The 25,951-nt window shown below is 51.3% G+C and overlaps 1 protein-coding gene across 1 annotated transcript; it reads right to left on the bottom strand.

Moving 5' to 3' along the window:
* Positions 1 to 16,440: 16,440 nt before the first annotated feature.
* On the bottom strand, positions 16,441 to 25,878 carry TAS1R2 (taste 1 receptor member 2). The gene is made up of 6 exons (XM_053281204.1): positions 25,807 to 25,878; positions 24,570 to 24,870; positions 22,964 to 23,728; positions 22,049 to 22,261; positions 20,449 to 20,569; positions 16,441 to 19,434 (listed from the first exon to the last, which is right to left on the bottom strand). Exons 2-6 carry the CDS (start codon positions 24,828 to 24,830, stop codon positions 18,506 to 18,508), a joined length of 2,289 nt encoding a protein of 762 aa, XP_053137179.1. The 5' UTR covers positions 24,831 to 24,870; positions 25,807 to 25,878; the 3' UTR covers positions 16,441 to 18,505.
* Between the last annotated feature and the right edge of the window lie 73 nt (positions 25,879 to 25,951).

Genomic DNA, 25,951 nt, shown 5'->3' with positions numbered 1-25,951 from the left:
CTTATTCAGGGGACCGGCAGCGAATGGAAAATTTCCCTTCCCTTGGCCCAACCTCATTTTGCATTCACTAAAAGCAACATTTACAATTCTTCTGCCATTATGTCCTACCAGGCCCTCTGTGCTCACTGTCACGACCTTGATATTAGCTGAAAATTGGAAATTCGATGGCGTGGCGGAGGGAGGGAGGGGCGAAGGCGGGCACGCTTTCTCCTCCCAGTTGTCCATGCCGGAGAGAGAAAGAAAGAAGGAGAAAGAGAAAGGAAGGCAGAGAAAGGAATCAGGGAAGAAGACCCCCCGTTTCCAGAGAGCGTCGGGAGGGGTCTGGGGGTGAGGAATCCCTTCCCACAGGGAGCGCCTTCCTTCCGGGGCCTTTTCTCCTGGGATGAAACCCAGTCATGAAATCACAGCTACCGCTGGCAGGATTGGCCCCATCTTCAAATGGGTACAAGGCTGAGCAATATGGCCACTGCAGCCCTGCTTGACCCCAGCTAATGGAGCACAGAGTAAAAGGCGATTCTCTGATATTTAGCGGGGAGGGGGATGGCAGGCCGTAGCCCAGTGGTAGAGCATCTGCTTTGCACGCAGAAAGTCCCAGCTTCAATCCCAGGCAGCAATGCCACAGGTAGGGCAGGGAAAGACTCCTGCCTGAAACCCTGGAGAGCTGCCACCCGTCCGTGCTTACAACCTTGAGACAGAGGGACCCGCGGCAGCTTCCTCTAGGCCGTATCCAACCCCAGCACAGCATCTCTCTACGTCAACTGCTTTGAGAACTTTTGTGGGGGAACACTCTCTACATATTTGGACTAGTAAAGCCGACTTCCGCCTGCCTGGAAATCCTCACCTCGCCATCTCGCGCTTATAAAAGAGCAGAGATCTCCTTGTGAAACCCAGATCAGAACTCAGTCGCTGTAGTTCCCCTCACCTGTGCCCTTCACTCTTCTAACCTAACCCACCCAGAGGTGCCCCCCAAACTCTTAGGCAGCCTGACCTAACCCCAGTCTCTTCCCTTGCTGCGCCTTCTACCTAGAACCACCTTCTGAGGCCACCATAGATCTCTTGCTCCTTTAAACCTTTTTTAAAGGAGCCCTTTTGCTTGTTGACTATCTCAGAAGAGACGTTCTCCACTGTTTCTAAGATGGCATTTGCGGGGGGGGGGGTGGGAGGGAGAGAGAGAGAGAGGGGGGTGCAGAGTGCTGATAGATCGATCGATAGATCGATAGATAGATCCACACAGACTCACTCGTTGGGTGTACCATTTTAGGCAATCCGCAATACTGGAGTTGGTTGATCCGATCAGCTGTTCAATGAAACGCTGAAGCTGTAAATAATCAATAATAGTAAGGAGGCGGCATAAAGTCATTAGGGCTGTTCACGGGATGGGAAGTTTCAGGAGCTGTGTGCATGCCCGATTTTCTATCATGGATGAGCAACTAGGTGGAAGAAGGAGGGAGTAGGAACCTAGGCAGCTGCCATCTACTGAGTCAGACCATTGGTCCATCTAGCTTGGTACTGTCTACCCAGACTGGCAGTGGGTTCTCCCAGGTTGCAGGCAGGAGTCTCTCTCTCAGCCCAATCTTGTTGGAGATGCTGCCAGGGAGGGAACTTGGAACCTTCTGCTCTTCCCAGAGCAGCTCCATCCCCTGAGGGGAATCTCTTCCAGGGCTCACACTTCTAGTTTCCAATTCAAATGCAACCAGGGTGGACCCTGCTTAGCTAAGGGGACAAGCCATGCTTGCTACCACAGACCAGCTCTCCTCTCCTGTGATCGTGGAGTAGGGGGAGGGAGGAGCTGGGGAGGACATCCCCCTTCGTTCGACCCAGCAGCATTTTAACAAGAGAGAAAGCTCTTGCCTTGCAATCACTCCTCGCTCCTCTTGTCTAGTTGTCTTTGCTTGCACGCAGATGGAAACTGAGAGAGCACACGGTGCTTCTGATCCGTTCACTTGGCCCCTGCCTTGTTACACCCCGTTTTCAATCGGGTGAGCAGCTGTGTCCCCTCTAAGGCGTGAGAGTGCATACCAATTTTTTGCTGTCCACTCAGGAAATTTCAGATCCCGCTCAGGCTGAATGAGGAAGGCCCCACTCTGAATGCACATGGTGCGCGCACACTGCCTTGATCCTGCCACCCAGAACGAAACTCATTCCGCACACAGATTGGGGGGGGGGGGGAAGGAGAGAGACCGCTGGTGAGCAAGTCCGATTATCTTGCAAAGACTGTGAGCCCTTTGGGGACAGAGAATTGTCTTGTTTTCTTTTTCCATGTAAACACTTTGGTGAGCTTTGTTAGAAAGTGGTGTATAAATATTTGTAATAAATGTTGATGTCGACGACAATGACGACGATGTAACTGAAGTCTTGTAAGCAGCTGCACTTTTACCTAGAGACTCAGGGTGGGTTCAGACATCACGTGGGACCCTTGACTTCATCTAACTGTGGTTGGTTTGTGGCCTGGTTCACACAGTCATTCGAACCTATATTTAATGTCGGTTTGCCCCCTGTTAACTTAGCAAAAAGGCACCTTTTAAAGTGGTGATTCTCTTTATTTAGCAGGGGGAGAGTAACTGGCCCTCTCCACCCCCAGCATAGCATCCCTCCCCTGACACTTGCTGGTGTCTATCTTCTGTTTCTTTTTAGATTGTGAGCCTTTTGGGGACAGGGAGCCATCTTATTCATTTATTATTTCTCTGTGTAAACCGCCCTCAGCCATTTTTGGAAGGGCGGTATAGAAATTAACTAACTAAAGTGGGTCACTACTGTTCATGTGATTGTGTGAGCCGACGCCAAGGCAGGAATCTCAGATTCATCCTGGGATGAACCCTAATTTTAATAGGGTTGCCAGGATGAACCATATAATGATAAACAATACATTTTACGCTAAAAAGGAGTCTTCGGGATTGTGGCAGATGTGAGAGTGAAGCCAATGCTTGAATTATTGGTGTGGGGGGGGCGGGGCAGAAATGGGTCAGTCCCCTCGGGGGTTCTGGGGGCCCATGATAACACTGAGAGGTCTGGAGGCTGCAAGTATGAATTGTCCCCTTAGCTAAGCAGGGTCTGCCCTGGTTTGCATTTGAATGGGAGACTAGAAATGTGAGCACTGTAAGAGATTCCCCTTAAGGGATGGAGCCGCTCTGGGGAAAGCAGAAGGTTCCAAGTTCCCTCCCTGGCAGCATCTCCAAGACAGGGCCGAGAGAGATTCCTACCTGCAACCTTGGAGAAGCCGCTGCCAGTCTGTGTAGACAATCCTGAGCGAGATGGACCAAGGGTCTGACTCAGTATATGGCAGCTTCCTGTGTTCCTATAAAGAGGTGGAGCCTGCAGATTTTACTCAACAGCCTTCTACCTTCTCCCCACTTAATTCAAGAACTGGGGGGAACCAGATACCCTGCTTTTGATTCTGCAAACCACCTCCCCGGTTTCACCCCCAGGGTCGTATCACAACGCAAGCTGCACCAGCTTTTTGCGCCGGGCACCGGGCGCCTTCGCCGCACCTGACGTGGTGTGGCAGCACGATGGAGTCAGGCCGTGACGCCCAGGATGACGAACAAGGCAGAACAGTGCATCTGACACCCTGTGAATTAATCAGGGAGCAGGGCCAGCATGCCAGGCAAACAAGGAGTCCGGCAGCGTCTTTGCAGCTTTGATTAAATTAGAAGGTTCTCCAACTAATACGAAAATGCCCCTCGGCAAATAAGCAGGAACAGGCCTAATGGAGTGGGCGTGAGACGGGCCGGCAAAATGATATGGACTGCAGGAAGGAGAGAGAGAGAGAACGAGAATGAGGGCTGGTTAGAGCATGGATGTTGGAAGATGGGGGAGGCTGACAGAGGGGGCGGGGGAAGAAACAAGAAAACAGAGGTCCTGGAGAAAGATAAAAAGTTGCGCATGAGACTTCTCCCAACATGTATTTGGACTGGCCTGGGGTCTCCAGGATTCAGCATACATAGGCAGCTGCCATAAACTGAGTCAGACCCTTGGTCCATCTAGCTCAGTAGTGTCTACCCAGACTGGCAGCGGCTTCTCCCAGGTTGCAGGCAGGAGTCTCTCCCAGGCCTACCTGGAGATGCTGCCAGGGACTGAACCCGGGACCTTCTGCACGCCACGCAGAGGTTCTTCCATTTCGCCAGGGGCCCCATCCCCTGCGATGACCTTCCGATGGAACACAACTTCTTGCAGACGTCTCCTCTCCCCACACACACACAAACACGCTTTCCTTCCGCCTTTGCCACCTGCTCCCCAGGAAACTTAATACAAATTCCTGTTACATTTTCTAGCCAGTCTATTGAAAGGGTCCCGGAGAAACCTTTGCTTCTGCTACTGTTCCCTGGGTGTAAATTCAATTAGCCAGGAGGTGTGAAAAAGAAACCCGAAGCCCTCCTCTCCCCGACCACCTTTCCAGGGGAGGGGAGGCGAAGATCAGAGCTCCGGTTCCCTGCCACATATTTCACACCTCCTTAAGTGACGAAAGTGGCAGGTAGGACCAACTGGGCTCAGGGAACCAGCGTCTTTCAAATTCCGAACCCGTTTCAGCTCAGCTACTGGGTCAGCTGTACTATTATTTTAAGCCTTTTCTTTTTCTTTCTTTCTTTTTTTTCATGCCCCACTTTTCACGACATATTTGAGATATTTAACAAACAGAACCAGCAATAGCATGCCATATGCTAGCACTCTAACCACTACACCACACTGTCATTCAGGGCTATGTCAAACTGCCGGGGCCTCTTCTCTGCTGGCCGGGTGCTGCGGTCCTTGACTCTGAAGTCAGCACAGAGTTTCACACCCAAGAAGGTGCTTGCCCTCTGAGTTAAAGGGGTCCTGGGAAAACATAACAGCCCTCCCATCTGTTTGCCGTGACACAACACATAGGGACAGAGGAAGCTGCCTCCTACTGAGTCAGACCCTTGGTCCATCTAACTCACTGTTGTCTACACTGACTGGCAGCGGCTCTCCAAAGTTGCAGGAGTCTTCCCCAGACCTTCTCTTGGAGGTGCTGCAGTGCCAAAGCTTGAACGGGGGACCTCCTAAATGCAAAGCGGATGCTCTTGCCCTGAGCTACCGGCCCATCTCCTAAGATCTGAGAGCGCTCATATGTAGTCCCCCATCCAAATGCAAACCAAGGTAGACCCCGCATAGCAAAGGGGACACTTTATGCTTGCTACCACAAGGCCAGCTCTCCTGCCATAATCCTGCATCATGCGTATAGGATCTTCCTCTTGGAAAAGACCTCTTTGTTCTTTTCCTTCCCGTTAAACTCACACCAAGAATGCCAACCACTTTCTTTCTGCTTTCACAGGGGCTCCGTCCCCCAGGGAACCAAGGTTGCTCCCCACCCTCAAAAAAAAAGATTCACACACACACACACACACACCCAAGCCTTCTCCAGGATGTCTCCAAGGCGCTCTTCCAGCAATGGCAAGGAACAGCCTGAAATGAAGCACTGGTTCATGCGAGCCGTCAGTGGGGCTGTGCCAAGCCCTGCCTCACCACACAGACCAGCGGTGTGCAGCACCAGCTGGGGAGGGATGGAGAAGTCCCAGGCCCGGCCACTCCTCCCCACGTCCAGATGATGCGCCTTTCCCAGAAGCGCCAGCTTAGAGCCGAGCAATTCTGCCTGCCAGGAAGATGAGCAGGGAGGAAGGAAGGAGATCTCCTGGGACCCAACCCACAAGGGTGGTGTGGCTGAGGGGGTGGGCAAGAATGACCGCAGAGATCGTCCACCAGCTCTTGTCTTCCTGCAAATGATGGGGGAGGTGGGTGTTAAAGAAGAGCAGGGGGGCTGCATAAAGTAGGGGCAGAATTGTCTGTCTCTCTCTCTCTCTCTCTCATTTGCTCCTCCCTTCCTCCTGCAGAAAAGACTTGAAAGTGAATTCACCAACCTTACAAGCAAAAAGAAAAATCCAACCGAAAAACCTGTCTTGTAAACAGCAGGGTGGGGTGGAGGAAACTATCAGCATTCCGCACCAGAGAAATCAAGAGCTTTCCAGAAAAAGAGAAAGAGATTTGGCATCCCAAAAGTGTGTTAGGAAGAAGCTGAAGGCATCAGGGCAGCAAGGTAGAAAATGGGGACTTGGTTCAGGGAAGAAGTATGAGTCTGTGTTAAGCAGCTGCAGGCATGTGGACCAGGACTTAACTCATTTGAAGAAGGCTTTGCAACCTGGGAAACCCGCCCCCCCCAAAAAATAATAATCCCAGCACCATGACTGAGGATGGTTTGGTTTGCAAGTTGAGGGGGCCTCCTCTCACAGCAGGTAGGCCAAAGTGGACTCCCTGGTCCAGAGGCGTACTTACCCCTGGACTTCCGGGCCAAAGTCCAGGGCCTCCACAGCCTGGCGGGGGGGGGGATTATCTTTAGTCTGTCCACAGCCGAGCATGATGATGCTTAATTTGCAGGGGAGGTGGGAGGCTCCAAAGGCCTTGAGGTCCAGGGTCCCAAATTACCGAGGTGCAACTCGGTCCTGGTGGTCACAGCCCCAACCACACCGGCTTGCAAATCCAAGGCCCCTCCAAGTCCCACAGCTGGAGGGAAAGGAGCTCCAAAACGCCGGAGGAGGAACGTGAGCCAAAGGAAAGGGAGAAAGAATCTGGTCACTCCAACGGCAGGATCTCCACGTTGTTTTCTCCCCTCCTCCGGTTTTTGTTTTGAAGCTCGATTTCCCCCAGCTGTGCCGAGGCCTGGCAGCTGGTTCCCATCCCACCTGGGGAAGGCGAAGACCCCTCCATCCTTGCCCAAGCCCTCCGTGCTTTGTCATAAAAACGGGGAGGGGGCGAAGAGGTGGAGGGGGGCGGATTCTCTCGGCCTAGGCGAGAAAGAGGAACCTTTCTCCTCTTTGCACAGCTGCTGGGTGCACTGCTTTGGCAACCGAAGGCGGGGTTGTGGGGAGGGTCAGCGGAGCCCCCCACGGCTCAACTCCAGGCTGCAGCAAAGGGCATGAATCAGAGAGACGGCAGCCCCGCACCGTGGCAGGGGGGTCTCTTCCAGGAGGCAAGGGAAGGCGCTGACCTCAGGGGCAGGGCCAAAGCCAACAGGCAGGGCTTTGCTTACCCTTGCAAGGGGACTCCCCCCCCCACCGGCCTCAAGGCACCCCCAAAACTGGTTTTCTGCATCAGACGGAGCATTGTGCCGGGTTTGGGGAGGGCAGGGTTCCAACAGGAGCAGCCGCCTTCCACTGAGTCAGACCCTGGGTCCATCCCGCTCAGTTCTGCCGGCTCGGACCAGCTGGCCAAGGTTTCAGGCAGGAGTCGCTCCCAGGCCTACTTGGAGATGCTGCCGGGGAGGGAAGATTCTCAGCCACTCCGCTACGGCCCCATCTGTGGGGGAAGCAGGATTCGGGGTCGGATGGCCTTTGGATTGGCTCCCGGACAACCTGAAGGAAGTGGGGGGGGGTTTACCCAGAAATGCAACTTTCCAATACCCATGACCTTCACGCAAACAGGGAGGGGGGGAGATGGTCCCAGAGGACACCGCAACAGCCGGCGTCTTGCAGTAGAAAAAGTGCTGCTGATTTCATCAGCGGGCTCCGATCTAGCGATAGCACAGCAGAGGCTGCAGCTCATCTCTGTGCTGAGCGCTCAATTTATTCCTGATTCATTTTAATCCACCGTTTGCGGGCAGATGCAGATGGCCTGCCGTTTGGGGGCCCACCGCGGCGGACTCGGTGAGGGAGACGGTTCTGTAAGAACCTTTGGGCGTCATCACTAGCATTATCCAGGGCCCAGATCTGCCCCCACCCCCCAGAAAAGAGGGGCCCCTTTTTGCAACTGCAGCTGGAAACCAGTTTTTCCAGAGGGTTGAAACATAGGAACATCGGAAGCTGCCATATACTGAGTCAGAGCCTTGGTCCATCTAGCTCAGTGTTGTCTTCACGGACTGGCAGCTGCTTCTCCAAGGTTGCAGGCAGGAGTCTGTCTCTCAGCCCGATCTTGGAGATGCTGCCAGGGAGGGGACTTGGAACCTCCTGCATGCATGAAGCTATGGCCCCATCCCTTAAGGGGAATATCGTACATACTCACATGGAGAGGAGAGCTGGTCTTATGGTAGCAAACATGGCCTGTCGCCTTAGCGAAGCAGGGTCTGCTCTGGTTGCATATGAAAGGGAGACTAGAAGTGTGAGCACTGGAAGATATTCTCCTCAGGGGATGGAGCCACTCTGGGAAGAGCAGAAGGTTCCAAGTTCCCTCCCTGGCAGCATCTCCAAGATACGGCTGAGAGAGATTCCTGCCTGTAACCTGGGAGAAGCCACTGCCAGTCTGTGAAGACAATACTGAACTAGATGGACCAATGGTCTGACTCAGTATATGGCAGCTTCCGATGTTCCTAGTCACCCCTTCCAATGGAAACCAGGGCAGGCCCTGCTTAGCAAAGGGGGCAATCCATGCTACACAAGACCAGCTTTACACAAAAGCGTGATGCAGAAATATTGCAACGGAGGGAGGAACGCCGAAGCCCAGAAGGAGCAAAAGAATCTCCCCAGCTCAGCTGCTTGGCATCGGAGCAGATGGCCCCTCAAAGCCCTGGGCTGGCTTGAACCCGCGCCAGGCTGCCAGAATGTGTGAGGAGGAGGCGGGCAAAGCCAACGCACTTCCTCTCGCTCGGAACGCACAGCTGCATTCCCGCGCGTGGGCCAGGAGAAGTCCGTTTGTAGTGGGTGCCCACGGCATACCCGCGGAATTCGTCACGGCCAGGCTGCGGTTCAGCTGGGAGAGTTTCAAGATGGCGGGAGGGTGGGAACGCGAAAAGAGGCTGTTCTACGAGAGCACGGGGGGGGGGGGTCATCCGATGGAACGGATGGGCCGTCGGTTTGGAACAGAGGAAGAACATTCTTTCTTCCCACATGCATGATGAGTTTATGGCATTTCAGCGCCTATAAATCCCGCATTGAGATCGGGTGATAGCTAGTCGCTTAGAAGGCTTTAGAAGCAGGTTATACCGCTTTGTAGGGGAGCCGACGGAGGAGGAGTCTAGCAACGGTCATAAGTCCTCATACTAGAGAACCCTCCATGCTCAGGAGCAGTCTATCTCTGAATACCCAGCAAGGGCCATTTGTGGCCTTGTGCCTCACTTTGTGTGTCTCCAGAGGTGTCTGATCTGCCCCCCGTGGGAAGCTGGGCGTTGGGCAAGATGATCCAGCAAGGCCCTTGTTCTGTTCTTAAGGAACAGGACAATTACAGGGCCGTAGGTCATTGGCAGAGCCCCTGCGTTGCATGCAGAAGGTCCTAGGTCCCCTGGCCCTGCCCATCCCCAACACAACATCCCTCCAGTGGCTGTTGCTGGGGGTCTATCTTGTGATTCTTTTTTAGCTTATGAGCTCTTTGGGGGACAGGGAAGCATTTTTATTTATTTACTTACTTACATCTATGTAAACTGCTTTGGGGGCTTTGGTTGAAAAGTGGTAGATAAATATATCCGTCGTATTCGTATACAGTAGAAGAGGAACACCAAGGCCGAGAGTGAAACCATGAGCACCAGGCCAGCCACGGCAGTGAAGCCGCCACAGCAAAGAATTTGGATTTTTAACTACAATTTTTCAAGGACAGCCAGCTCATCTACATAAAGCCCCATTTTACAGCTGGAGAAGACTGAGGCTCCGAGAGAGGCAACTTGCCCAGGGATCACGATGTCCGCTTACCTGGGACAGGCACCGTTGCCGTGGTTAAGAAACCGTCCGGCAAAAAGCCCATAAAGCAAATCACCCAAAGATTTATCAATAGGCCCAAATCTGCGATATGGCACATTAGATGCTTGATCAATGGTGGCCATCACATTGTTTTTAACTGCTTTCCTGAGCAGCTCCAAATGATTTTTTTAAAAAATGCCATTTCACCCCCAAATTCCTGGGAAACACTTTAGAGCTACGTTCTGCAAAAGTCCTGTGCAAAAAAGAAAACAGCTTTTTAAAAAGAAAGAAAAAAGACTCACACTCCATACTTATGGTCTTCCTCCCCCAACAATGGTTTAGATTTTTGGGAAGAAAGAAAGAAAGAAAGAAAGAAAGAAAGAAAGAAAGAAAGAAAGAAAGAAAGAAAGAAAGAAAGAAAGAGAAATAGTTCTCTTTGCTGCAGTTTGTTCCCGGACTTCTTCATAGCTGGTTTGTGAAGTCAGGGTGATCGGAAGACCAACAGCTGCCTGCAGGCGTCCCATTACTGCCGTGGGATTGCCTGCCAGCCAGCCGAGAGGGGAGAGGGGCCCGGAACACATTCTTTGGCAAAGTACGTAACTTTGGCACTTTCTCCTTCAGTTTTAGGACAGGCATGTGTGAGTGAGGGGGGGTTGCTCTGTTTTGTTTCCTTTTTTCAACTCTCTTCCTCCTGTCTTTGCCAGGCTGCTCATGAACTGGAAACCGACACCACTTAGATTTGAGATGTGAAGAAGAAGGTGTGGGGGGGGGGGAGTCACTCTCTCCAGGGCAAGGACCCACACGATTCAACAGGAGCGGAAGAGGATGAAAAAGCTGGACTGGGAACAGCAAACTATCAATATTTACATACTGCTTTCGTCAAATGTACTCAAAGCAGTTTACATAGAAGAGTAAATAATCAATCAATAAGTCAACTTATTGTGGTCCATAGACCAGAAGAGAAAAAGAGCAGGCATGGCAATAAATAAATAAGATGGCTCCCTGTCCCAAAAGCGCTCCCAGTCTAAAAGGAAAAAGTGCCTCGTTGCTCAGTTAGCAGGGGAGCATCGGACACGAATTCCTAAACCGATCAGGATATCGGCAGAAAGCTGGCACCAAGCAACGGGGAATAAATAAAACCATTTCACTGTTTTTTTAAATATTAACTTCCATTTATGTTTCATAACTGACTTCTTGGCTTGAAAGAAGGCTTGAAATGGGGTCTCTCAATGGACGGATGTTGGAAGAGTTAAATATGCCTCCCAGCCAATCAGGACAGGAGATTGGGCTGGCTAACCAATTAGCAAAGACCAATCACAAGCCATAGAGGCAAAGTCATGGAACGGGACCGTGCGCTTTCAACAGCGCCTCCTACTGGCCGTACCTGTAGGTGAGATAGCCCTACCATGCACAGCCACCTGGCAACAGCTAAAAGCCCCCCATCATGACTGACAGTGCCTCTGAGCATGTCTAGTGCTCTTCTGGCCCTGTGTAGCCAGGCCCCATCCTGGTAATTGCTGGTGCCTAGCAGCAGGTCTCTCTCAGCCTTTTTAATAGCTCCACAATGTCCCATGAGCGCCACAAGAGAGAGTTCTTCCCCACTCGAGGATGTTTCTAGGCACAAGGGAGAAACACACAATGAATCAGGTCCACTCCAACCACAATAAGAATCTTAATTAGTTTTGTTCGTTCGTGATTGTCCATTAAAGGCCTCTGTGTCAACCCAAACGGAAAAGCGATCAACTTGCATTTGGAAGAAATGCAAGTTTCTTCCAAACTGTGAGCAGATCCTGCACAGAACAGAGCAAGGACCACCTGGGGTTAGAGCACGTGAGACCGAGAAACATAGTTTCGGAAAGGCGTTGCTGAGAAGTTGAATGTGTTGTCTTCTGTCCAGAGTATAAGGCTTGGGACCAAGGGGTAGATGACCCCCACTTTGTCCCTGGTCTGTATGCCAAACAGAGATGAGTGTTTCTGGAAAGGTAAATGTGAAATCAAAATTGTGGAGAGGAGAGGAGAGAGAGGAGAGGGAGGGAGAGAAAGAGAGAGAAATTTCCAGCTGTCACACCAGGCAAATCTTCTTAGATTTTTGTGCACCTGGAGATAAGAAACTTGGGGAGCAAAAATGTAGACTTGGGAAGAGCTGATCATACGTTGATAAAACACTTCAGGACGGCACCAGGAGATTATGCAGAGAGAATTGATTGTTTGAGGCAACATCACCAAGTTGGTACTGGAAAGCAAGCTCTGAAATGTCCGTTTGGGGAATCTGAAAACCACAACACTAGAGAAAGAGAGAGCGGGAGAATTAACTGGGGTGGAAGAGAAGATGCAGGAGGGGTGGAAACTGTGGCCGCAAACAAGGCCGAACCTGTGAGGATACCAAAAAAGGTGGAATGGAAGTGTCTGATGCAGGAAAATGAGCTTCTGGGCGCTGTCTATACACACACACACACATATACCGAGATGGCTTATCGCTGGGTAATGAAAAATAGGAGCTGAGATGAAACTTCAGATACATTTTAAGTACTCAAATGAAGGGGACGGGGAAGGAACAGAGCAGCATCCAGAGAAGGACCATTTCACAACCGATGCACGAACGGCTTCCTGTTCCTTCACACTCCAGCACCGCCAGATCGTGCTGACCCATTTCACATCCAGGCAGGCTCCCGGAGAAATATCACAGCCACAGTTTGGGGGGGGGGGGGCAAGAGAAGGCTTTATTGTCATGGCAGGGCTTCCCAACGTTGGCCCTCCTGCAGATGTCGGACGACAACTCCCATCGTCCCTGTATTCACTGGTATAACCTGTATGGAACCTCTATCTTTTGAGGCCTTGCCTTGAGTCCAGGGTCCCCTTCTGTTCGGGGAAATACAGTATAAACTGCACAAGTTGGAAGTAAATATACATTGTGACAAATCACAGCCAGATGGACAGGACAGTCTGCTTGGAAAGACATTGAGATGGGGAGAAAGCAAGAAAAACCACAGGAGAAACTCTGACCTTCCTCTTGCAAATTCTCCTTGGCGGGACCCAGATTTCGCTTTGGAGAAATTCCGGTTCCCACCCTGCACCCCGGAGCATGACGAGACTTTCCCCACAATGCTGCTTGTGTGAATATCAGGTCCAGCGAGCCCCTTCTGGACAGAGAGGTCCAAACAAGGTTTTCTGGCTTTGTGCTCAGGAGTTTTTCCTCCCTTCGCCAAGCTTTTGAGAAAGACATCTCTCTTCCCAGCCTCCTTCCTCTCTGCCAGCCCAGATCCCCATCGACCGTGCAAAACCACTTTAACGCGACAAGCAAGGCAGCCAACACACAGCTGGCGCGGCAAAAGCGTCAACACAAGGCACCCGTGGGGAACACAGAAGGCTCGCCAATGTGGGGGTTTCGCCTTAAATCTGAGCCGCTCCAGGCCAACTTGCCTGTGATTTCCTTGCCTGTCAGAAGCCCCTCTTTCTCTCCCCCCCCCCCGGCCCTATCCCTCACTCCCTCTCTTTTTATTTTCTGCCATGTGAACCAACCTTGTGGACTCGAGACAATTGCAAATAATTTATCTCCTGGGGGGTTTCCCCGGAGAGCCATAAGAAGAGAGCTCTCTAGGATGGAATCCACGGGCTGCGGCGCCAGCTCCGTTCACCTGTTCTTCTCCTCAAACTTTCCTGGCTCCAAATCAGGAATATTTGGTCAAGTTCTCCCTGGAGTATCCTGAGAAATGTGGGGGTCGGTCTGTTCCCTTCTCCTCCCGCCCTCCACCACTTTTCCCACTCCGGCTGCCACCCGCGAGGTTCCCCCTACCTACACGCTTGGAGACGGATAAGAGGCGTGCCTAGAAAGCTCAGATCTTCTTTCGGGTGGGTGGTTCAGGATTGGCACCGTGAACCTCCCTTTGGTCCTCTGCCACGGCCTTTTGGAGCTGCAAATCCCTACGAATACAAACGCATTCCTGAGGCCCGGTTCACGCCAACAGCAGATTGCGGATGGGGGGGGGGGAAGGGAGTCAAATCGCCCCATCCTGCCCCAAACACACCAAATTTAATCCCACGTGGCTGCTTCACACAAAGAGCCGGGGAGAACGTTGTTTCTGAACTTGCATTTTGCTGCCCCATTAATCAGCCATCCGAGGCCACTGCCTCACAAGAGGCCTGCCCTTGCAAGAGGCCCCGCTTCGAATATCGCCTCTACTACTGTCTTGTTCAGTGGCCATATGCAAGTCCTGCAACCTGTCAGCCCATCATCTTCCGGGATGCCCCTGCAGGATGGGCAGCCTGGTCTACCTTGCAGGGCCGTTGTGATGACTGTAAGGCTGGTCACATGGCCACAAAGGGGTGGCCAGGGGAGGGGAAGGCAGGGGCCTATCTGCCTTCCCCCGGATGACCAGAGCCTGATTAGGGCTCCACTGCCCAAGCGACACAGCAAAGAGACAACCGACGATCAGGGGTGGGGGAGGAAGCCAGGCCACCAGGTATCCCACAATGCACAGTACGGTGCATTGGGAAAGCTCCCTGCTGCCTGGCCACTCCTTCCCCCCAGCTCTATGACCAAGATGGCTGCCGGCAGGTGCGGAGCGGCTGCCGGCACCGTTTCGGCTCACGGAGCGAGCTTGGAGGCGTGCGCACGTCCTCTTTCCTCGCTTTTCGCCTGAGTTTAAATCGAGGGCTACTCGCAGGAGGAACAGCGGGATCGGGTGTGATCTCGGCGCTTCACACGACCAGCCCTACCTGGGCTAACCCTGTCCGACCAAGGCTTTCATGTGTGCAAAGTGGGCGTTTAGTGCTAAGGAGGACTGGTGAGAGCCGGGTTCAAAAGGCAGCTATCAGCAGGTAGCTCCTCAGCACGGAGGCAAGCCACGCCACGCCACGCCACGCCGACTGGAGCACCTTCTCCGATGCAGCCACACGTCTCCCAACTTGGAGCTTTCTGCAGGCAAACGAGAAAACAGCAAAACTTGGGGGGGCACAGGGGAAGCCAGATCTGCTGGAGGATGAATGAAAGAGCACCATCTACCGTCCGATTTCAGGGCTAGCATTTTGCAACTGGATAATCCCAACCGGTTTGCAGTGCTGATGACATTTCAGGGAATAATTAAAGGCCTGCGATGGTTGGAGTGGGGGGGACCAAGACCGGAAGGGTGGACAACAGAGCCAATCGGCACAAGGAAACCATGCCCTGCCCTGTGGAATAATCGGGGAAACGGATCTGCTGCGAGAGGGCCTTGTCTAGAAGGCAGTGGGGAAACCTGTCCCCGGCCCGCTTGGCATCTGTTGACGCTGTGTCACCACTTCAAAAGGTGCCGTTTGGCTCAATGAGGAGGGAGAACTCCAAGGACAGATGATGCGGAGACTCCCGCTTGTGGGCTTCCCAGAGACAGCTTGGCCAGCCGTCGTGGCAAGCAAGATGCTGAACTAGCCCGGCCTCCCCTTGACCTGACGTATTTATATCATAAAACGTTGTTAAGGCATTCCCCGCAACATTCAAAGGGACTCGTCTAACAGCGAAAGTCATTCAAAGCAAAAAGAAAGCGCAGCGAGAATCCCTTGTTAGCCATGTCTGTTCGGAACAGGTCCTCCACTTCCAGAGGTAGTCTGCCTGAATGTCAGGCGCCGGAAGAGAACCTCCATGTTCCAAGGCAGTCTGTCTGAATGCCCAGTTCAGGAGACAAGCACCATGGGAAGGCCGAGGGCCTCTTCTTCTGGCATAAATTTGGTGGGCCTCTGGCCCAAGCCAGCCGGGCTCTCCTTATGGCCTTACCTTACATCTTTAAAAACAGGTCTCCTTCGGTCTGGGCTTGGGTGTGAAGTGCATAACAAGAAACTCACCCAAGAGGCAAGAGCGGTTCAAAGCACTCAGTTCCTGTTTGCAACATGTAGGCCCGCGCGCCCCGTCCCCGCCCCACCCCATCCAGGGTTGCCAAAATGGCTCTCCCCCATGTGGCTTGCGTTAGCACCTTGAGCGACGGAGACAGGAGGGGAGGAGAGAGAGCAGAAACCCCAAATTTGGTCTCCATCCAAGAAGCGTCACACATCATCATGTGGCCTGTAGTAATAGCTACTTATCTAACAAGGGGACGTCAGACGGTTTGATTTGCCAATTAGCCGCACACTGGGCTGCTAACTGAAAGCAGATGGACCACTATGTTATCGCAATGTCTCCCTGGAAGGCGGGGCAGGGAACCCACTGCTTTTGTGATAATGCACCCAAAAAATAAATGTTGACTTTTAGAGCGTGGTAAGCCTTTGGAGGAACCGCCTTCTTCCCTGTTTCGGCATGAGACCAGGGCGGCAATTCAGAAAGAGATGCAACGGGCACCCTCCTCCATCCACACCAGGGTGGAGAACATTGTTCTTTCGTTGCAACAGGAGTTATGTGCAGATGAAATTGACTGCCAGGAAATCCAGGACCAGCAAACGGAAGGACTTTTTCACGCAACGCATCATCCACTTGTGGAATTCTCTGCCCCAAGATGTGGTGGCAGCCAACAACCTGGATGGCTTGAAGAGGGGTCTGGATAACTTCATGGAGGAGAGGTCTATCAACGGCTACTAGTCGGAGGGCTGTGGGCCACCTCCAGCCTCCGAGGCAGGATGCCTCTCAATCCCAGTTGCAGGGGAGAAACAGCAGGAGAGAGGGCAGGCCTTCATCTCCTGCTTGTGGGCTCCCCGGAGGCATCTGGTGGGCCACTGTGCGAAACAGGATGCTGGACTAGATGGGCCTCCTTGGGCCTGATCCAGCAGGGCTGTTCTTAGGTTCTTATGGATCTTCCTGCACATAAGCCCAACCAAGCCAATCAAAGATTATTTATTGCAGTGGGAGGGGGCTCCAGAAGGCATGCACATTCATTTTGGGGATGAATACATTGACCCTATTCAAATTCGACTGAGTTTGCACCAAAATGAATGCATTTGGGGTTGGGGGTGTTGTTTCTAATTTCTGGAAACAATTTTTTCCCCATTTGGTTTGATAGGATATATTTCTTCAGAATAAGGTGCCGTATCTTATTTTAGTTTGTAGCTGCCGGTAGGCACACCACCACATGGCCACTACTTTGCAGTGTCTTTTCAATTCCCCGTATGCCTCAGGAGGCAGAGGCATCCCCACGATACAGTCCCTACCAGAGTTACGGGTGGGTAGAAGTTTACACACTACCTTTTGAAAGAAACACAACAAATGTGAATGTTAAAAGACACACGAAGGAAAACCACCACAACAGGGAAACAAAGACAATGACATGAAATTAACAGGAAAAGAAAAAAATGTTGCACACTATGCTTAGCCTCTGCACAGACCCCCCCCCAACAGCCCCTTCCCCAAATAAAACTATTTATTTATTTAAAATATTTCTATACCGCTCAAAACTTGCGTCTCTGGGCAGTTTACAATTAAAAACTATGCATGGGGGGAAAGAGGAAATGTCCTAAAAGAAAGAGGAAATGTCCTAAACTGACAATCCAAAATGAGGTTTGCTATTGATTTTTTTTTTTTTTTAAATTTAACCCTCTGATGCATTTGCATCAGAGTCATTTCCCCATCTGTGCTCCTGGCAGAGATCAGGAGGTCACCTGGATCTGAGTCATCTCATTCTAAATTTTATTTATTTATTACATTTATATCCCACTCTTCCTCCAAGGAGCCCAGAGCGGTGTACTACATACTTAGGTTTCTCCTCACAACAACCCTGTGAAGTAGGTTAGGCTGAGAGTGAAGTGACTGGCCCAGAGAGTCACCCAGCAAGTCTCATGGTTGAATGGGGATTTGAACTCGGGTCTCCCCGGTCCTAGTCCAGCACTCTAACCACTATACCATGCTGGCCCTTTCAAATGCAAACCAGGGCAGACCTTGCTTAGCAAAAAGGACAACTTGTGTTTGCTACCACAAGACCAGCATACCTCCCTTGCAAGTTAAATGTCCAAGTCACAGGTGGAAAACTTTCACCACGTCTGAGTTTGGTAATATTTAGGAGTTTTCCGCTTAGAGTGAAGGCAAGTAAAGAGTGACATGGTGCAAAATTAGAGGGGTGTAAAATTATCCATGGCATGGATAGGATTGGTAGAGTGAAGTTTTTCACCCCCTCTCATAACCTTAGAACCTGGAGTTATCCATTGAAGCTAAAGCTGACAGGAAAAAAAGGAAGGACTTCTTGAGCGAACATACGGTTAAGCTTTGGAATTTACTCTTGCTGGATGTGGCGATGGCCCACCAATCTAGACAGGGGATGATGGGTGTTGTAGTCTGGCAACATTTAGGAGCCCCTGTTATCCATTGTCCTTCTCTGCATTGTTCCAGTTCTACATTTCAGAATATTCTTTATACAGAATATTCTGAAGATACAGAATATTCTGAATCTAGATTTCAGAATATTCTTTATACGGAATATTCTGAAGATACAGAATACTTTGAAGACACATTTCAGAATATTCTCTATAAATAATATTCGGTAGATACAGAATATTCTGAATAGACGTGTCAGAATATTCCTGATACAGAATATTCTAAATATACATTTCAGAATATTCTTTATAGAGAATATTCTGGAAATACAGAATATTCTGAACACACATTCCAGCATATTCTTCATACAGAATATTCTGGATATGCATTTCAGAATATTCTTTCTGAAATGGACAGAGAACAACACACACACCCCCCCCACAAACACCCCAATATAGTCACACCGAAGACTTAAGCAGCATTAACTGTAGCATTATACAAATGTTCCATAAAGTCCCCAAATCTGACCTCACACCACCTCTCCGGGAAGCAAGAAGTAAAGGCCCCTGAGTCCCTCTCAGTTGCCGAAACTGGCAGATCCATCGGCTCAATTCTACAGTACTGACATGCCAATAAATCGGGGTGCATGTGCCAATGCGTGAAGCCCGTCTTCCCTGGTGGATGCTCCTCACTAGTCCTGCCTCATGGTGTAGCTCTGGATGGCGGTCTGGAAGAAAGCCGCCGTGTTCCGTTCGGGGTGGAAGAAGATCACGTAGCACCTGAGGCCAAAGTAGCCCAGAGAGATGCTGAACAGGTTGAACAGCACGATGGCCGCGTCGAAGACGGTGACCACCAGCCCTTCAAAGAAGGATATGACGAGGAAGAGGGAGACCCAAGAGATGAAGTAGCAGGTCATGCACAAGGTGGTGTTCTTGGCCTCGTTGTAGTTCTTGGGGAGTGCTTTCCCCATGTAGGCAAAAACGAAACAGAAGAAGGACAGGATCATGTCAAAAGCATTGTTGACGACCATGGCGGATCTGTAGCTGCGGTTGCAGATCAGGATAAGTGTGGCTGGGTCACTGCTAACCATCGGTTCAACCGGTGCAGGTTGGTGGGAGGTGATGTTGACGACCACGATGATGACCTTCGCAAGAGAAACAGTGGCGATAAATACCCTCTGCCCGTTGTATTTCATCCACGCGTCGTAGGCCCTGGGCAGCTGGGTGGCCATCTTGAAGGCGCAGATGATCTGGAAAGAGCGGACGGTGATGCAGGAGATGCAGACGGTGAAGCAGATGCTGAAGACCGTCTGGCGGCAGATGCATTTCAGCTCCGTCGGCATGCCGATGTAGAAGGGGATGCTGCAGAAGCCGACGAGGAGGGAGGCGATCATGAGGAAGCAGAGACTGCCCCCGGCAGATTTCACCACCGGCGTGTCAGAATGACGAGCAAAAGTGGCCAAGATCCCAAGGGTGACAAGGACGCCCAGCACAGAGCAGAGGATCAGTGCAACGGCCACAGGATCCTTCCAGTGGAGATACGTCACGAGCCTCATGAAGCATTTTTCTTGTCCGTCTTTGGACCACATGTCCAGGGGGCAGTTCTGGCAGGTGAAATTGTCTGCAAAACAAACATTCTATCTATTCATTCATTCATTTAAAATCTATATACACCTCCCCTCTAGAACACTACTGCTCGGAGAAGCTTGCAACATTTACAAAAGAGAAACAATATAAAACAATCAAAAAATAATAAAATGAAGCAAGTTAACAGACCAAGATAAAAATCCACCTTTAAAAGTGGCCCATTTTTAAAGTTTCACATTAAAAGTTATAAATAGAAAGCTAAAAATGGAGAACTTGTAGTTTCTGGACTATGTACAAAGGCAGCCCCACATACAGTGCATTACAGTAGTCAAGCCTGGAGATTACCACCATATGTACCTCTGTTTAAAGATATTTTACCTCCAGAAATGGACATAGCTGATGTATCAGCTGAATCTGATAAAAAGCACGCCTGGCCACTGCCTCAACCTGAGAAACTAGGGAGAGCTTTGGGTCCAGGAGCACTTCCAAGCTATGTACCTGATCGTTCAGGAGGAGTGTAACCACATCCAGAACAGGCAGATCTAAACCATCTCTTGGGTCCCGGCCCCCCACAGTCAGAACTTCTGTCTTATTTGGATTCAACTTCAGTTTGTTATCCCTCATCCAACCCATTACCACCTCCAGGCAGGCATTTAGGGAAGATATGCCATTTCCTGATTAGCTCAACATGGAGAAGTAGATCTGGGTGTCATCAGCATACTGATAACACCCTGTACCAAACCTCTCTCCCAGCACTTTCATGCAGATGTGAAAGAGCATTGGAGACAGTATGGAGCCTTGAGAAACACCACACTTCAGTTCTCGCGTAGTGGAACAGTCTCCAAGCAACACCATCTGGAATCTGCCAGAGAGGTAGGAGTGGAACCACTGTAAAACAGTGCCACCCAATCTCACCTCCCTTGGGCGGTCCAGAAGGATACCATGGTCGATGGTATCGAAAGCCGCAGAGAGATCCAAAAGGATCTCTCTCCTTATGCACTGTGCAAAAATATCCAAGATATTTTAGGGGCAAAATCTATTCATATACCACTTTTATTGAGAAAGGTCCCGGCTTCACATTTCACACACTGGAAACAGCAAGTGCTTTGTCCGTTCAGTTTTTTCTTTTCGCCCGGTCCACATTGTTCCGAACAAATGGACACCGGGGCCTGCAAAGGAGAACAACACAAATGATTGCAATTTTTACAGCTATGAATACTGTATTAATATACAGCTGTTCAACAAACGGTCTCAAAGCGGTTTGCACAGGAAAAATAAACAATACATGAATATTTCTGCACATTCTTCCAGTTTTGCCAAAAGCAAAACTCAACACGATTCGGGACAAGTTCTTCTAAAGCGAATGAAATTTCTCAAGGGTGTGTGTGTGTGTGTACTCATCCCATTGCAACTGTAATAAAAGGAAGGTCTCTCTCAAATACACCTACCTGCTTCAGACTTTACCCTTACAATAAAAGGTTTAGAGCCACAAGGGACCCACCTATGATCCGAGACCGATACGAGCAAGATATTGCAAGGAAGATACAACCCCAATGTGACCAGGAGTTCTGCTGAAGTCGGACACCAGGTGGCGCTCTTGCACCAATGTCAACGCATTCTGGCTTCCATCTGGTCTACATAAACTGAAGGGGGTACATCCAGCATTCTAACCAAATCATAGGAGCTCAACAGCAGAGAAGTGAATTCTGAAGGTTTCACTGCCAGCAGAAAGTTCGAAAGCCCAACTCTGTCTGCGTTCCTTGCTCGGTCATATCAGATTTTCTTCTGCCTGGTATGCATGCCTCATTTAGGAACACAGAAACATAGGATGCTGCTGCCTACTGAGTCAGAACCATCAGTCCATCTAGCTCAGGATTGTCTGCTCTGACTGGCAGCAGCTCTCCATGGTTTCAGGCAGGGGTCTTTCCCAGATCTACCTGGAGATGCTGCTCGGGAGGGAACCTGAGACCTTCTACATGCAAAGCAGATGTTCTGCCACTGAGTTACAGCTCCATCGCCATGATGGACATTTACACATGATCAGCATAGGAGATGGGGACCGAAGACCTCTCCCCGTATCCTCCCCCGCTAGTCCTGCTTTGAAGGACAAAGCTGCCTGCTGGTCATTTGCATGTCCTACCCTTTCCCATATGCAAAACCAAGAATTATGCACATCCCTCACATTGAGGCTGGGCTGGAGACAAAAGCCAAGATAAACAAAAGACAGGCCTGGCTGCCAGGGGTTCAGTGAAGGGTCTTTCCTAGCACTGCCAGGGATCAAACATGGAACCTTCTGTGTGCTAACGCAGCAAAGAGGCACCTTTCCAAAGTGGCGATTCTCTTGTTTTGAGCAGGGGGAGAGTAACTGGCCCTCTCCATCCCCAGCACAGCATCCCTCCAGTGGCTGTTGCTGGTGTCTAACTTCTTTTTTTAGACTGTGAGCCCTTTGGGGACAGGAAGTCGTTTTCTTTATGGGGAACTTAGCTGGAAAGCGGTACATAAATACTCATCGTCATCATGCAAAGCAGGGCTCTGCCACAGAGATACGGGCTGATCCCCTGTTCCCCAATAAACCGCTCTGGGGTCTGCTTCCCCGCTTTAAGAAACCCCACCTCCGCCAATCACGACCGTATCTGTTTATGAAGTACCGTGTTATTTTCCGTGCGCCAAACAATCTCTTTGTCATAGACATGAAGCTGGCCCAGCAGGGAATTATAGGTGGCGATTTTCTTAAAAGGCAGGCCGGGTACGTCCCACTGCCACTGAATGACCTCGAAGCCATTGGGGGGGTCTCCCTTCTCGTCGAAGTTGATGGTGGTGTCCAGAAGGGTGAAGTTCACCCGGCCCACCTCTTTCAGCAGCTGCAAAAGAGAGATGCGAAAGGGAACCCGAGAGAAATCTGCAGGGCAGCCTCACCGGGAAGTGGACACCATCAGTTGATGATGATGATTAGAGTAATCCTGCCTTAGCCACCTAATGGCGAAGCAGGAAAATGACTTCATTAGCAAGCCAGAGGTTGCTGGTTCGAATCTTCGCTGGGATGTTTCCCAGACTATGAGGAACACCTCTGTCGGGCAGCAGCGATCTAGGAAGATGCTGAAAGGTGGCATCATCTCACACTGTGCAGGAGATGGCCATGGTCAACCCCTCCTGTATTCTACCAAAGAAAAACCACAGGGCTCTGGGGACACCAGGAGTGGACCCTGACTCAACGGCACAACGTTACCTTTACCTAATCCAGCCTTGCAAAGCAGCTTAGAAGACACACACACAACAAATTAAAACACATTTTACAAGATGGATCCATAAAAAGCCACAAAACACAATCTAAAGCAGCAGCTAAAGACATCATCACTTGCAGAATCAGAGACGGCCAGGCTATCTGGCCAAACCCAAAATGTTATGATTATTATCTTACAAGACACCCCGCCCAAAGGGGTCTGGCTCTCTAGGAAGGGCATTCCAGCATCACAGGGTCACCACCAAGAAGGCCCTGCTGTTGGTCGCCACCGATTCTCCTTGCCCACAAGGGGGCAGGCCTCCCAGTGCTCTTGGGAACCCACCTGCCAGGGGTAAACTGTCCGCTTGTGACACCCCATGTTGGTGCAGCCCAGCAGCCGGTGCAAGGCGTGAGCCACCACGTAGACAGCCGAGTAGACGTTGAAGTCAATGCGGTCGCCCGTCCCCCGGATGTTCTCGTCGTAGAGTCGGGCCACCGCGAGACACTGGTCGCAGACCTGGTTGCACGTCGGGCTGGCGGCCGGTGTCTCGGGGCCCTCTGTCGAACCGGAGGGCAACCTGGTGCGGAACTCATTGAGCCCCGGGATAGGGGTGTTTTGGGCGGCGACCCCCATAATGGTGCCCACGCTCGAGATGCCGGCCATGTTGTGCAGATCCGGGTCGATGGCCCAGGCTTCCGAGGCGATCCACACCAACTCGGTGACGTTCTGCCGGATGACCTCCTGGAAGAAGCTCTGAAGGGGCAGCTCCAAGGTCAGGACGAGCACCACCTTGGCCGAGCTCTGGGCGATCTTGGCGACGATGTCCTCGAGCCGCTCCTTGAAGGGACGCGAGTCCTGCTTGGCTCGCGTCACCGGGATCGTCTCCTGGAAGGCGATGCAGGCCCACGAGGCTTGGGAGCGCAGCAGCTGCCAGTTCTGCTGGCCATAGTCGTCGTCACTGCAGACCACGATGACCCAGTTCCACCTGAACCGCCGCAGCAGCCTCAGCATCACCGCGATCTGCTGCTCAGTGCTCGGGATGGTGCGGAACGCAGCGGGGAAGACCTTGGGGTTGCTCAGGGCCTCGGTGGTCGCACTGTAGGTAATCTGGAGGCAGGGAAGGGGGGAGCAGGAGAACACAAGAGAGCTGCCTGATGCTGAGTCAAGCCCTTCCTCCAGCTAGCTCAGCCCTGTCTGCACTGACTGGCAGCAGCTCTCCAAGTCTGCAGGCCAGAGTCTCTCCCGGCCCTACCTGGAGATGCTGCCCGGGACTGAACCGGGGACCATCTGCCTGCAAAGGAGGGGCTCTTCTACTGAGCTGCAGCCCCATCCCAAGGAGTAGCACTCACATGTAGACCCCCACCCAGCCAAGAGCTGCCAATGCTACGTTTAACAGGGCGCCCCTTCCCTCCAAGATTGAGCTGGCGTCTCCAGAAATCAGGATCCCTCTCCGGGGAAGACGGAAAGGCAGTCATGGGAATGCTGCTGGCGCTGATTGTTTTAAACATTTTAAATTGTCGTCGTGTTTTGAACTTTTTGTTTTTGCTTGAATGTTTTGCTTTAGGAAAGGCAATCGCAGGAATGCGACTGGATATTTATGGTTTTGAAATTTTTAGATGGTCATGTTTTGAAACTTCTTGTTTTTGCTTTAACTAACGTTTGACTTTCTGTTTGTTCTGTTGTTGTAAACCGCCCAGAGACGGAAGTTTTGGGTGGTATAAAAATAAAATAAAATAAAATAAAATAAAATAAAATAAAATAAAATAAAATAGGGTGAGAACTGTTGGGGGAATATCAGGAGGGGAGGGGACGAGCCTGGGGAGGGTTCAGGCAGAGATGACAAGGACTGAAGCTAGCAGGCAGGTCCGTCTGCCCGCGATATCCCACTTGGGCCCCCCTGGCCGTTGGCCCCATTCTCCCCCGAGGGAGGCGCCCCCTCCCCACTTACCTGCGGGACGAGGAACTGGCTCAGGATGTAAGCCATAGAGACCGCTGCCGGCGAGGAGTCCGGCCCAATCACTGCCAAAACCCGGGGCCGGTAGTGGGTGTAGTTCCTCTCGATCGTGATCCGAAAGTGCTCGTCGGAGAGGAAATAAAGGACGGGGTGGATGGTGTTGGTGAGGTAGCAGACATCCACCATCTCGTACCCCAGGGAGACGCCCGGCAGGAGGCAGCTGGAGTTGTTGATCTCCGCCACGGCGAAGCGCATGGCCTGCAGGTAGCAGTAGCTGATGACTTTGAGCTTGTACCTGAGAGGTGGGCGAGACCCAGAGGTCACCCGTCGGCCCCAGCTGGGAGAGACCTAGCAAAACGGAGTCCTCTCCGATGGTTTTATTTTATTAAAAGGGCCATATTGCTTTTTCTTTTTAAGCAGTATAATAGGTGCAGATTTTTTAAAAAGTCTTTAAAGATGCATCTGTTCACCCAGGCTTTTAGTTAAATGTTGTTGTAATAGTTTTAACATAATTTTAAAATATGGTTTTAAATTGTGTGTGTGTGTGTGTGTGTGTGTGTGTGTGTGTGTGTAAATAATCTGTGAAATATCACAGATCTAGCCAGAAGACCTCAAGGTGGCTTCCAGCCATTCAAACCCCCAAAGCAACAGACCTCTGAATTCTGCAAAGCCCAAACCTTGGCATCCGAGCAACCTTTGGGTTGCTCCAACCGTGACGCCTTGCTAGTCAAGACTGAAACCACCTCAGCCACCTCCGGCAACCAGAGACGGGCAACTGGCCACTGATTTGGAGTTTCGCGCACTCATTAACTCACACACACCCCGCCACCCCGGATACTCACTCTTTACAGAGAGGAACCTGTGCATCACTGAGGTGAGGGCTGCCCACGGCCTCGGCATGCAGAGAGAAAAGCCCCCCCAAGATATAGTCTCCCGCCAGGTGGAAATGGGAAGGGGGCGTGGCCGGGAAGCTGGCCACCGCCACTAACGCCCCGAAGCAGGCGGCCACCACACTGGGGAACCTCATGGTTCTGCGGTGCCGTCATAGCTGCGGTTGTCAGGTATGAAGATGGATGTGCTGCCTGCCCCGCCCTCGGCCAGCTGTCAGTGGCTCCTGCCAGCTCATTTGCGTGGATCTCAGGGCCCAGCCTGCCGAGGGGGATGCACTGATTTGTGTGCATTTGTGTTTTTTTGTCTTTTGCATGCATTTCCCTATTCATCAGCATCTTACCGTCAACAGAAAATTTGGAAGCGAGGGGCAGGGGAGAGACTCCAGTGCCACACCTGTCTGCTCTGCTCTGTAAGTTTTGATGGGGCTTCGCAGAGTTCTTGCCAACACACCCACCAGCAACAAGAACTGGACATGAATTTGGCAC

The sequence above is a fragment of the Hemicordylus capensis genome, chromosome 16 (assembly GCF_027244095.1).
Source record: "Hemicordylus capensis ecotype Gifberg chromosome 16, rHemCap1.1.pri, whole genome shotgun sequence".
NCBI lineage: Eukaryota > Metazoa > Chordata > Lepidosauria > Squamata > Cordylidae > Hemicordylus > Hemicordylus capensis.
Note: the sequence above shows the minus strand (reverse complement) of the source record. Positions and strands in the feature narration are given on the sequence as shown.